Source organism: Hemiscyllium ocellatum, chromosome 3 (assembly GCF_020745735.1).
Source record: "Hemiscyllium ocellatum isolate sHemOce1 chromosome 3, sHemOce1.pat.X.cur, whole genome shotgun sequence".
NCBI lineage: Eukaryota > Metazoa > Chordata > Chondrichthyes > Orectolobiformes > Hemiscylliidae > Hemiscyllium > Hemiscyllium ocellatum.
The window spans coordinates 76,375,108-76,387,575 of NC_083403.1; the positions used below are offsets into that span (position 1 = coordinate 76,375,108).

A 12,468-nucleotide genomic window follows, 5' to 3' on the forward strand; every position below is an offset into this window, starting at 1 on the left:
AAGTAGTCTCCTTTCGTGCTGTAGGCATTTTATGATATACCATGAAATCTACACAGTAACCATGGAAAAACAAGCTATGGCATACAAAAATGGACATTTACTCACAGTCCAATTCTTCTGTAGTATACAATTGCATATTGAAATTAAATTCTCAAGCTACAAACTAAGGAGAGCCTTCAGGGCATCAACCTTTTAATGGCTTTTGTGCAATAAGTCACTTTACCCAGTTTTCATCATGGTGGAGAAAGGGCTTTATTCCTGGAAATGAATGTTTGCACAAAAAACTGAGGCTCAAAGGAGATATGGAGATTGGGGAATGGGTGAATCAGGGAGGAATGCAAACTGGGATGAGAATTCAGGGAAGAAGTTAAATAGTGAAATACTGGAAGTGGACATTTAGGAGATGGAGCACAGTGACAAAATGGAGATATGGGGAGAAACAGAAACCCAGGGTAGAGAGTGGACCTCGTGAGTGGATGATTAAGAGAATGATTTGCCCTCCTCCCTACTTTATTTTAAGTCTTCACCTCGTCACCCTGACCTTTTCATTCTTTGAAAGTTTGCATACAATTGCTATTGTTCGAAAGAGAAAGCAACAGTCCCAAAACATTGGATTGAGGTGGAAAGTAGCAACATTGACATAAAATTAACTGAGTGGCAGGAAACAATGTAGTGGTAGACAGTTGTTTATCTGACTGAAGGAACATTATAACTGCGTCCTCAAGGTGACTGTGTTAAGACTCTTGTTCTTCCTCTTATAGATTACAGATCTAAACTTGATGCATGGGGCAGAATTCCAAAATTCCACATAATGGCTCCCTTTGACTTCAGTGTCACTGCCCCATGAACTGAAACCCTTTCTACCCACACCAAACTCTGAGCCACGCATTTAACTCAGGCTTGATTTACTCTATGTCAGTATGCCCATAATCTCTGGCTTATTTCCGGAGCTATTACTTTGAAGATTCTGCTTTTCACTTTAGCTCCAAACTGCTCCAATTCTTTCAGCAGAGCTTCCTTTTTTAGTTGTATCAATGTCGCTGATTTCAAGTCAATAAGACAACTGGAACCCTCCCCTTGCTCTCCATATTCCTTTCCAACCTTGAGGAGAGGTCCTTAACCATAGCACCAGGCAGACAATGCAGCCTTTGGGACTCATGCTCATGGCCACACAGTACAGCATATATCTCCCTATTTATACCATCTGCTACTGCTACAACATTCCTATTTCCTCCCCCTAATTGTATGGCTTCTGGTACCATAGTGCTACGATCAGTGTGCTTATCCTCCCTGTTGTTGCCACCCTCGAACAGACAGTTTGAAAAGATGTTGTAGCCGTTGGACAACTATTGGCAAGGGCCAAGACATCTCAAATGTAATCCTTTGAATTTCTATAATCTGCGTCACCTGAAGTCACAACCTCCTGTCTCCAAGTTTAAGTGGTGTGACTACCCCTCTGAAGCAAAGTGTCCAGGAAACCTTCTGCCTCTTTGATGTGGGGCAACATGGGACTACTCTTCCTGGACAAGTGGAAGTTGATTGGGCATTTGATGGAAAAATTCAAGTTCATGAAGAATCTATACAGAGTAGATGAGGAGAAACTATTTCCATGTGTGAAAGGTCAAGAACCACACGACATTAGTTTGTTTACAAAATAACATTTTTCATAAAGCAAGCATTTTGTGTCTGAATACACTGCCCAAGAGTGTGGCCTAGGCAGATTCAATAGCAACTTTTGAGAGAAACTTTGACTAATATCTGAAGGAGAAATATTTGCAGTGGTCTGTAAAATAAAATAGGAGTGTGGCATCAGTTGACTAGATACATTGCTGTTGCTGAGAACCAGCATAGACATAATGGGCCAAATAACCACCTTCTGTGCTGGAACCATTCTATGGTTCTATAAAAAAATGCTCAAGGACAGGGAACCCAATTTTCTGAGGCAAACATTAAAACTAGGGTGAAAAGGCCCATCAGTCCTTCGAACCTGCTCCACCATTCAACATCTTCATGGCTGATTCTTTACCTCAACTCCATACTCCTTTTTTCCTCGCCATACCTCTCGATGCTTCTAAAAAAGTATCAATCTCTTTCTTGAATATACTCAGTGACTTGGCCTCCAAAGCCTTCTGTGGTAAGAGAATTCCATATGTTCAGTACCATTTCGGTGAAGAATTGTCCCTGATCTCAGATCAGCCAAGAGCATAATAAATGGCAGAGCAGACAGGAGGAGCTGAATGGCCAACTCCTGTATTTATTTCGAATGGTCTTATTGGAGTTCTAAATGGCCTATCCCATATTCTGAGGCCGTGATCCCTGGCTCTCAGCTCCCCAGTCAGGGAGGAACATCATCCATGCAGATAGGCTGTCCAGCCCTGTTGGAATTTTTTGTTTTGACCAGATCCTCTGTCATTCGTCTAAATGAAGGCCCAGTCAAACCAATCTCCCTTCACAGGACAGTCCAATATCCAATAAGAACCAAAGAAGACATTTACCATAATGGGGTCAGGCTGACAGGATGGCCTAGTGTTTTCTGTAGCATTGATTATGGAGCTTTGGCTGGTAATAAGTAGCTCATTGGTCTGTTGATTAGTGACCAATTATTGATGACAAAGGCCTCCTATTTTCCAACAGGGTGACAGGCTCTCAGGTAGCTGAACAGCTTTGTGTCGGAATATATTTGCAGAGACCATTGGACCTCTGGAGCAGAGGGAGCTATGTAGTAAAAGACCACCTCATGCCTGAATATAGTGAGTTAATTCCTCCCCTTTGAGTTGTTATCAGCTATTACTTTTAATGAATTAATCAAAAAGCCTTCACAGGTTGGAAATAGTCACCCTGTGACTCTTGCAAACAAGTATCCGTATATGGAGAAGCAGGATAATAAAAAAAAGCAGCATTCAGATCAGCACAAGAATCATCTCAGCAAATCTTGTGATCAGGAACCAATTTGTGGTCTATGCTCTGCCTGTAACACCCACTTGTTTTCCCTGTCTGTGTCAGCCCGCAGAGGTGTAAAGAGGGGCTTTTGCAAGGAGATTAGAGCTTTCATTAGTAGCACATATTAGCAGTTCATAATTTATCTGTATTTACTTGTAGTAAAGAGTTATTGTAAAGTGTGGAATGGGATCATGCTTTGGAGACGTACAGCATAGAAACAGACTTTTTGGTCCAACTTGTCCATGCTGACCAGATATCCTAAATTAATCTAGTTCCATTTGCCAGCATTTCGCCCATATCCCTCTAAACCCTTCCTATTCATATACCCATCCAGATGCTTTTTAAATGTTGTAATGGTACCAGCCTCCACCACCTCCTCTGGCAGCTCAATCCATACATGCACCACCCTCTGTGCAAAAATGTTGCCCTGTAGGTCTCTTTTAAATCTTTCCCCTCTAACCTCAAACCCACACCCTCTAGTTTTGGACTCCCCTATCCCAAAGAAAAGCCTTTGTCTATTTACCCTATCCATATCCCCTCATGATTTTGTAAACTTCTATAAGGTAATCCCTCAGCCCCCGATGCTCCAGAGAAAATCGCCACAGCCTATGCAGTCTCTCCCAACAGCTCAAACCCTCCAACCCTGACAACATCCTGACGAATCTTTTCTGAACCCTTTCAATCCGTTAATTTGGGTCTAAAGGACATGTAAATTGGGGGATTTTACATATTTTACAAAGTCTTTCATTTTTTGACAACTCTGGGAGTAGCAGGACTTGATTTCCAGTATGCATCTGCAGTCAGGTGCAACAGTAAAAGCCTGACAAGAAGATGGTCAACCTCACGCCACCAGAGCATCTGATATTGTTAAGCTGCTTATCCTCCCCTCCTAATTACACTCCATCTCCTTAAATATTCACAGCTTATGGACACAGAGGGAGGGTGAGGAATCACAGAAATGGTTCTTCAGGATACAAATTCCAATTTGGCTCGGACCTTACTTGTGGTTTGACTGATATGCGGACCAGACTTGAAGGACTGAACACTCATGTCTCTATTTTTAATGTTTGCTTCTCAGTACATGGAGGTAGGTGTTAATAAAGTAAACTAGTTGAATCTGATGAAATCCATAGGTCTGAGCTATCAGGGGTGTACAAAGTTAAAAATCACACAACACCAGGTTATAGTCCAACAGGTTTAATTGGAAGCACACTAGCTTTCGGAGTGATGCTCCTTCATCAGGTGATTGTGGAGGGCTCGATCGTAAACAAAATTTCTAGCAAAAATTTGCAGTGTGATGTAACTGAAATTATACATTGAAAAATTGATTGTCTGTTAAGCCTTTCATCTGTCAGAATACAGTGATAGTTTCATTTCTTTCATATGTAAATCATAAAACCCCTTTTTTAAAGTTGCATTCTCGGATTAGCTGTTAACAATGGTGATAGCTAGACAATATGTTGAAGGTGTTAGCCCCCTGTGTTCTCTGTCTATGACCTGTTGTTTAGAATGATTCTACATGAATGTATGCAGTTTTTGAGCAAAGTGCAACGTAACTCTGCAGGTACAAATTCACCACACAAAATATGTGTGCATGTGGGTCTTTGTCTGTGTGTGTGTCTGTCTGTCTGTCTGGGGTGGGGGTTGTGAGTGTGAGAAAGTGTGTGTGCGTGCGCGCGCGGGGGCATGTGCAGTGGGTGCAGTGTCTTAAGTCTGTGAGGGGGTGCATGTGTGAGTGTGGGTGTCTGTGTGCGCCTGTGTCCGTGTGTATGTGAGGGTGTATGTGTAGTGCAATGGTGATCACCTGTAATGTGTCATGAACCCAAGGTCCCAGTTGAGGCCCTCCCTATGGGTACCAAACTTAGCTATCAGCCTCTGCTCGGCAACTTTTCTCAGAGGAAAGTGGCTGAGCAGAGGCTGATAGCTAAGTTCAGTACCCATAGGGAGGGCCTCAACTGGGACCTTGGGTTCATGACACATTACAGGTGATCACCATTGCACTACACACACACACACACACACACACACACACAGATATTCCTACACAGACATACACTCTCACATACACATGGACACAGGTACACACTGACACCCACACACACCCTTATAGACACACACACACTCCCACATGCACCCCCTCACAGATTTATGACATTCTGCACCCACTACACACACACACACTTTCTCACACTCACAACCCCCACCCCAGACAGACAGACAGACAGACAGACACACACAGACAAAGACCCACATGCACACATATTTTGAGTGGTGAATTTGTACAAACAATCAATTTTTCAATGTATAATTTCAGTTACATCACACTGTAAACTTTTGCTATAAATTCTGTGTTACAATCGAGCCCTCCACTATCACCTGATGAAGGAGCATCGCTCCAAAAGCTAGTGTGCTTCCAATTAAACCTGTTGGACTATAACCTGGTGTTGTGTGATTTTTAACTGGGAATCTAGTTCACCTCCAGAAAACTGAAAACTAAAACCTGAAAAGACCGATCTTATATAGACCACAACAAGCGATTGTTGCATGTCAGCTTTTTTGTTCGGAAGAAGCAAGTTACAGGCAATGTATTTCAACTTCTAGAATATTAAGGTCTTCAGATTACTTACAAGTTTAGTTAACTCCACGGAACTTGAAAAGATATCAAGCCAAACCCCAAATCATTAACAGATGTTTCAGTATTGTGAAATTAAAATTGGATAGTTTAGTTTTCAATGTGAATAAACAGTAATTTTGGAGTTAGGTATCGTTACATACTGGGTTCTGACCTTGCTAGTGCCTGTTTCATAGGAGAATCTCAGTTTCAAGTTGCACATCATCTCAAAATGCAGGCATTTATGATTATTTTCTAATTTTCTTACCTCATATTCCTCCTTGAAACCATAGCCCTCTGATGTTTTCATCAAGTTAATATGCTGTAGCAAGTCTGCAACACGAATAGCTGGATGGAGCTGGCCAGTTTGGTATGGAGACTCTGTGGGTTCACAGTGATAACGGGGAACATCTAATAACCTGCTCGATTCCGCTGAGACAGTGTGGTTTTCATCTATGGAAACAAGGATAATTTTTAAATACACAACTTCTCTATATACAAGATCCAATACTTTAGGTGAATTGTGCAATTTGAAACATGCTCATTTGTTGTGTGACACAAAGGAAAAAACCTTTCTGAAATACAAGTTAGTTTCAGATGGAAACATTTTAAGTCTTAATTCACTTGACTCCTTCATGTGCAAAATTTGACAGTTGTAACGTTGTAAGTCAATTTATCCAAAACCCAACTTCCTAACCTTATTTTATAATGTAAAGTTCTGAAGGAATTAACTTGCATGTCACATTCAGCTCCACCCAATTTGCTAATGTCACAGATAGTCTGTGGAGAGATGAACTCTACACTCACCTTTGTCGGGAGCAGATGTATTCTGTCAAGCTCCCAAGAATCGTAGTAATTATACCTGACTAGAAATATCATTGTATGTATTGCTACCATGTAATAAACCATCTTGCGAACTAAAAACAGTGTCTCTTCTGTGAAGACTCTGCTGTATTACATCCTCTACAACTGATCAATAGATTGGCTCGAGACAACGGATTGGTGACAGCTAACAAGCTCAAACAACCCTTACTCAGAACCATATATTTGCAGAGGTGCTGATACCATGAGGAGGCAATCAGGTGATACCATAGACTCCTAGTTGGAAGAGGTCAATGCCCAGATGAACGAAATGCCTCAATGAGTTCTATTATATTGGCTTTACTGACATATTAACATTCACAAAACTTTTTTCAACATACTAGAAGTTAGAATTCATGTACGCTTTTGGCAAATGAACGAGGATTGAATGTGGAAATGTGTATTTTCACTATTGACATGTTTCATTCAATTCATTTCTATTTCTGTTAAAAGAAATTGTGGTTCAACATAATCATTAAACACAAAAATTATAGAACATTTCCAACAAACTAATGCTGTGAATTCAAGATTTTCTTTCCTAATATGTCTATCTGAATATCGGCCAAAATGATTTTCCAAACAGTTTTCTTCAGATACTGTGCTTGCACATGCCATCACCATGGGTTGACAATCCCACCTTTGAAAACAGAACTCATTGACAAACATGCATTTGCCTATATCACAATATATACCCTGCGTAAACTATAACTGCAAATCAAAACACTCACCAGCAATGGGTACTTGGTGGAATTGAGCAGCAAGGAGAAAAGACACGATTAACATTTAAATACATATATTTTGAAAAAGCTTAAATGCATCAAAATATACAGTGAGGGGAATTTAGACTATGACAAGTCAAGCATTTTTGTTTTTAAAAAATCTTCTAATATGATTAAGACCTTGCCCTGAATTCAGTTGTATCCCATTTCCTTTTGCATTTACTGTTCAAATATAATCCTAATTTTACTTTCTGCATTGTGTGTAACCAACAGAAAATGTGCAATATGCAACCACAAAATGACAACACTAGAAAGGTCAAAGCAGAGCCACACAAATAAAACCAAGTAACAATTTTTGCCATGCTCAACATAGACACAGCTTGTGCACCTCACACAACAACGCACATTAAATGGAACTGCAAAACATTTGCAAAACATTAAGATAAAATCTTAAGATAGTTTGACAGATAAAATAATAATTTTCCAAGCCATTATTCAAGTCAGGATTAACTGCACAAATTATTTTGCTGTTCGATTCAACAGAGGGCTGAATAAGTGTAATACAGTCAAAAGCACATCGATGCAGGAAGTCATTAGGCCTAACAAGACCACGCACATTATAATATGATCAATCACAAGGTTGCTTTGATCTTTTTTGCCATTATTGCTACACAAACAAATTATCATCATCTATTTTGGAGCACACCTTAAAATTACTAATGTCCAGCTACAGAAAAAGTAAACTGATCCCTTCTGGAATTTGAGACTTTTGGAGTGAAAAATAATATCAGGAAATTAACTTCTCTTACAAGGAGAAAAAGACTCCACAATTCTCCTCATTAACCTGGAAAAAATAGGTCAGTAAAAATGATTTAGAAGCACATCACATCCATGTGCTTAAATATATTTATTTTTCAGTATTAATGGAATTGTGCATTTGTAAAATTAACATGTTTATAGATCTGCAGGGGCTCACCAGATTACTCATGTTAATAAAGAGAAATTTCTACATGTCTAGTGAGTCCAGATATTCAGTGGCAAATGTACTGCCTACTTTTCTTAATTTATTTACTTTAAGGGAGCTTTGAAAGCTTGTCTTCATGATTTCATACAGTGGAATATTATTGATGGGCAGACTGATCACCCAGTCCCCAGGTGTATTGTAGGTGGAGCTGTTCTGAGCGAGTAGATAAAATACCATGAAACTAAGTTGGAATGGCTTTCCGATGGAATCTTGCTGCTGGGTCATTTGACCAGTGGTGTGATTGCAACTGTAGTGGCTGCCTGTCTCAGGCCAAGGAAGGTACTTAAATAAATAAGGGCCCCTGAAGCTGTCTGTTAGCAGGAGGGAACTGTTGATGCTAGAATCCAAAGTAGACAGGCAGGAGGCTGGAAGAACATAGCAAGCCATGCAGCATGCGAACAGGCAGCCTCCCAAAAGGCTGGGGTCATCAGTGCCAGAGGTTAATCGGATGAAATTCAGGACTGCAGATTTTGGAGATTAAGAGTTGAGTGTGTGGTGCTGGAAAACCACAGCAGGTCAGGCAGCATCCAAGGAGCAGGAGAATTGACGTTTTGAGCAAAAGCCCTTCATCGGGAATGAGGCTGGGGAGTGGGGCCAGAGGGGATGGGTTGAGAGTGCGATGGGTAGATGAAGGTTGGGGTAAAGGTGATAGGAGAGGATGGTGGAGCAGGCAGGTGGGAAGGAAGATGGACAGGTAAGACAGGTTATGAGAGTGGTGCCGAGTTGGAAGGTTGGAACTGGGATAAGGTGGGGGGAGGGGAAATGAGGAAACTGGTGAAATTCCCATTGATGCTTTGAGGTCAGAGGGTCCCGAGGCGGAAGTTGAAGTGTTCTTCCTCCAGATGTCGGAAGTAAGGAGTGAAAGTGGAGGAGGACCTGCATTTCCTTGGCAGAATGAGAAAGGGATTTGAAGCCAGAGGCTAATTGGCTGAAGGCAGGGGCACTGGCAGTAAATCAATTCCAGAATCGGTTTGTTCAGCATTGGCTGAGAAAAAAAAAGTTTGTTCCTCTGTGAGGGAACCTCAAAATCACAGCATCCTCTCATTCTTCTTGCCAACCAATTTACAGCAACATTGGATTGAAACTATTTCACACTGGTTGATATGGGTCATAGAATATAGCATAATATATCTTGCTACTGAACCAAAGCAGCTACATGAATACTGAGGTGGCAAGAGCTGGTAAGAAGCTGGCGATTCCCAAATGGGTAATTCAACTCTTGACTCCGCGTAGACAGTAAAAGGCATAAGTCAGGAATGTGATCAAAATCTCTTCACTCTGATGAAGAGTCATTGGACTTGAAATCTTAACTTTGTTTGCTCTTCACAGATGCTGCCAGAGCTGATGAGTGTATCCGGCAATTTCTGCTTTTGTTTCAGATTTCCAGCATCCATGGTTCTTTGTTTCATTTTAACGGTGCTCATTTATTTTCTTGAAAATGAAATAGGAGCTGGCTTTGCAAAGGCAACTTCCTTTAGTTTATGCACAGGCTAAAATTTGACAGATAGCAAGAAACTGTACAAAAACAGGCTCAATTTCAATTAGAATTCTTTCTAACCCATCAAATCTTAAAGCAAGATTCTGGTCAACTGAAATTTCTTGGATGATCTCAGTTATTGCACAAAGAGGGAAGAACGATGGCATTAAGAGTTGGAATGCATTAAATTGAGATTGTTAATATTCAGTGGGAGTTATCCTTCACCTTAAGGTTTATCTCAGTATATCAAACTTAATTGCGAATATACATGAAATGTCAATTCTACCAAGATATGTACTTTCAACTCGAGCAAGTCAGAAAATATCCAGTAAGGCATTGGAGATCTTTAGAGCAAACAATCTGATTGAGACAAAGCTTTGTAAATGTTCAGAGCAGGATTTACACTACATGAGCTTGTACAAAGTCAAGAAATAGTACTCAGAAACATTATAGTTGTTTGGAAAGGGTACTAAAAGTAAATTTTAAAAATTGGGATAAGATCACCCAGAGGTTTGCTGTAAGAGAAGAAAATGTTCAAGAGTAAATTAAAAGTTTGTCGAAACTTGATTTTAAAACAAGTTTATGCCTTTAAAAAAAGACAACTCTGGTTGAATTCCTAAAGTACCCATAGGTGCTTCTAAAATCTACTGCCTGATCAATATTTATAACAGGCACAAGTATTGCTTTCTTTTTGTCTGCTGTTACTTTTTCTCCTTTTACTTTCTCCATTATCAACCCATTATATCCTACTGAAAAACAGCAGATTTCCTTCTATACTCCATTAAACATTCATACAGCCACACGCTTACATAGCTATTAAACATGCAAAACAAACTAAGTCATGCATCAGTTGAGGATATAGGGTTCAGTCCTCACCTAACACAGCAGTCGGAACAAGCGGATCATTAGGCACTGTAGGAAAACATATCGCATGAAGCATACAGATAGGCATCAGTTATATTTTTAAGATATAAGCATTATATTACTTCAAATTGCTGAAATTTAGTATGAAGAAAACCCACAGGTCAATTATCTTAGATATTCATGTTAGCTAATAAAAAAAGACCAGGCTCTCAGCTGCTTGCATCCATTGATCGCATTAAGAAATGCTCATTGCTAATATGCTGATTCTATTAAAAAGCAGTAGCACAAACATAAATGCTGACTTTTAATGGGATTCAGACAGATTGTCAATTACCTGGATGATTTAGAAACTAGACAGGTATGCACTGCCAGACAGATTAGCCAAAGAATTATTATGGCTGCAGTAACATAACCAACTTTCTGTTTCAGGTTTTGTTTGAACTGCTTGAAGAAAGTGACAGAAGTGAGAAAACTCACTTTAATTTCAAGGATTCCACATTTTTGTTTTAATATTTATGCTAATAAATTAATTACATTGTTATCTTTAATTGTTGTCTTGTTGAGTAATTGATTTGTAATATCACGTAATCATTTAAACGTGATTAAACCAGATTAAACCACAATAAATATCCTGTTCGATAATATGAAGCTGCGAGATTCTCATCTACATGAAGCACCATTAATTACAATTTAATTTTCTGCAATTACAGAAACAACCATAGTGTCTGAATAGTGAGATATAGCAAGCAAGTGTCATTGTCCAATACTCCTATAATTAAGCTAGATATTTAATGCAACCACCATATCATCTAATCATGAGACAAAACATTAGTAGAACTTGTTAGTAAAAACAGGCAAATGCAAATCAAATGGATCCCTTTCAAAACACAAGACAGACTAATGCATTCCTCAATCATTAAATGCAGTTTTAATTGCAAACAAGAATGATAGAAGACTCATTCTCATTTTATACATTCTTATTAATGATGGAAAGAACATATAATACAACTGTGATTGAGATTTATAATATATTATTTGGACACTTGGGTTCTAAAATAGAAGTAAATGGATTTTCATTTCAGTTCTATGAAGATGACTTTATTTTTAATGATCAGAAAGTATTTTTTAACCAGTGGGTCAAAATTATGTGACTCAAGCAAAATGACGAGATACGTTAGGTGGTGAGATAGCTGAAGTGTTTCCTAAGTTGAGCTTTTAAGACACTGATGGAGTGGTCAGAAGCAGACTCAGTTCAGAAGACCTCTACCGGCAGATATGCAGTTCAGCAGTCTCAAAGTAGGCCAAGGCAGTGGAATTTCAGTGAATTAACCTGCATGTGACTCGGGAAGAGACTGAGAGAATCATGTCTGATGGATATGCGGAAAGGAAATGCTTGTGACCTCAGCAGTTGAGGGAAATATTTAAGAGTAAAGAGTGACACTTCACCAAGATTGAATATCAGCAAAGGATAATGCTGAGGAAAAAGAAGTGTTGATTCTATTTGTTGTTTCTCGAAAGATCTTTCTAAATTTTCACATAAATATATAGCTTTGTTTTTGTTTCTTTTGAGTAATAAATGTTTCATCTTCTGTTAAAAGTATATTTGCAGCTTTGTGTGAACATACTCAGTATCTGACCACTACAGTAACCAAATTGCAAAAGATAAAATACATGGACAATACCACTCTGGATTCTACCTTGACCAGGATTATCATCAGTTGAGTCATAACACAGTCTCAGAAACTGTGTTGCATTTAACTATGGGGTAAGAGCATTTATAGAACATCTCTGCTTTCAACCTCTATTTGTACACTTATTTTTCTACTATTGAACAGAAAGTTGGCAGGCAGGTGGGAAAAGAACTACGGAGGAGTAACATATTCAAATTAATTTCAAAGAGTAAGAAAAGATGATTTAAAAGACAATGGAATAAGAAAATGCAATTTTTAGTACTTCAACTTGAATTTTTCTT

The 12,468-nt window shown here is 39.1% G+C and overlaps 1 protein-coding gene across 2 annotated transcripts in view; it reads right to left on the reverse strand.

The window, feature by feature from the left end:
* Nucleotides 1-12,468, reverse strand: part of ptprk (protein tyrosine phosphatase receptor type K) — a 610,797-nt gene that overhangs the window by 75,911 nt on the left and 522,418 nt on the right. For both annotated transcript variants that reach the window (XM_060851099.1, XM_060851091.1), the window contains one exon: nucleotides 5,820-6,004. In XM_060851099.1, coding sequence (XP_060707082.1) covers nucleotides 5,820-6,004 — 185 coding nt within the window. The remainder of the gene's footprint in view (nucleotides 1-5,819; nucleotides 6,005-12,468) is intronic.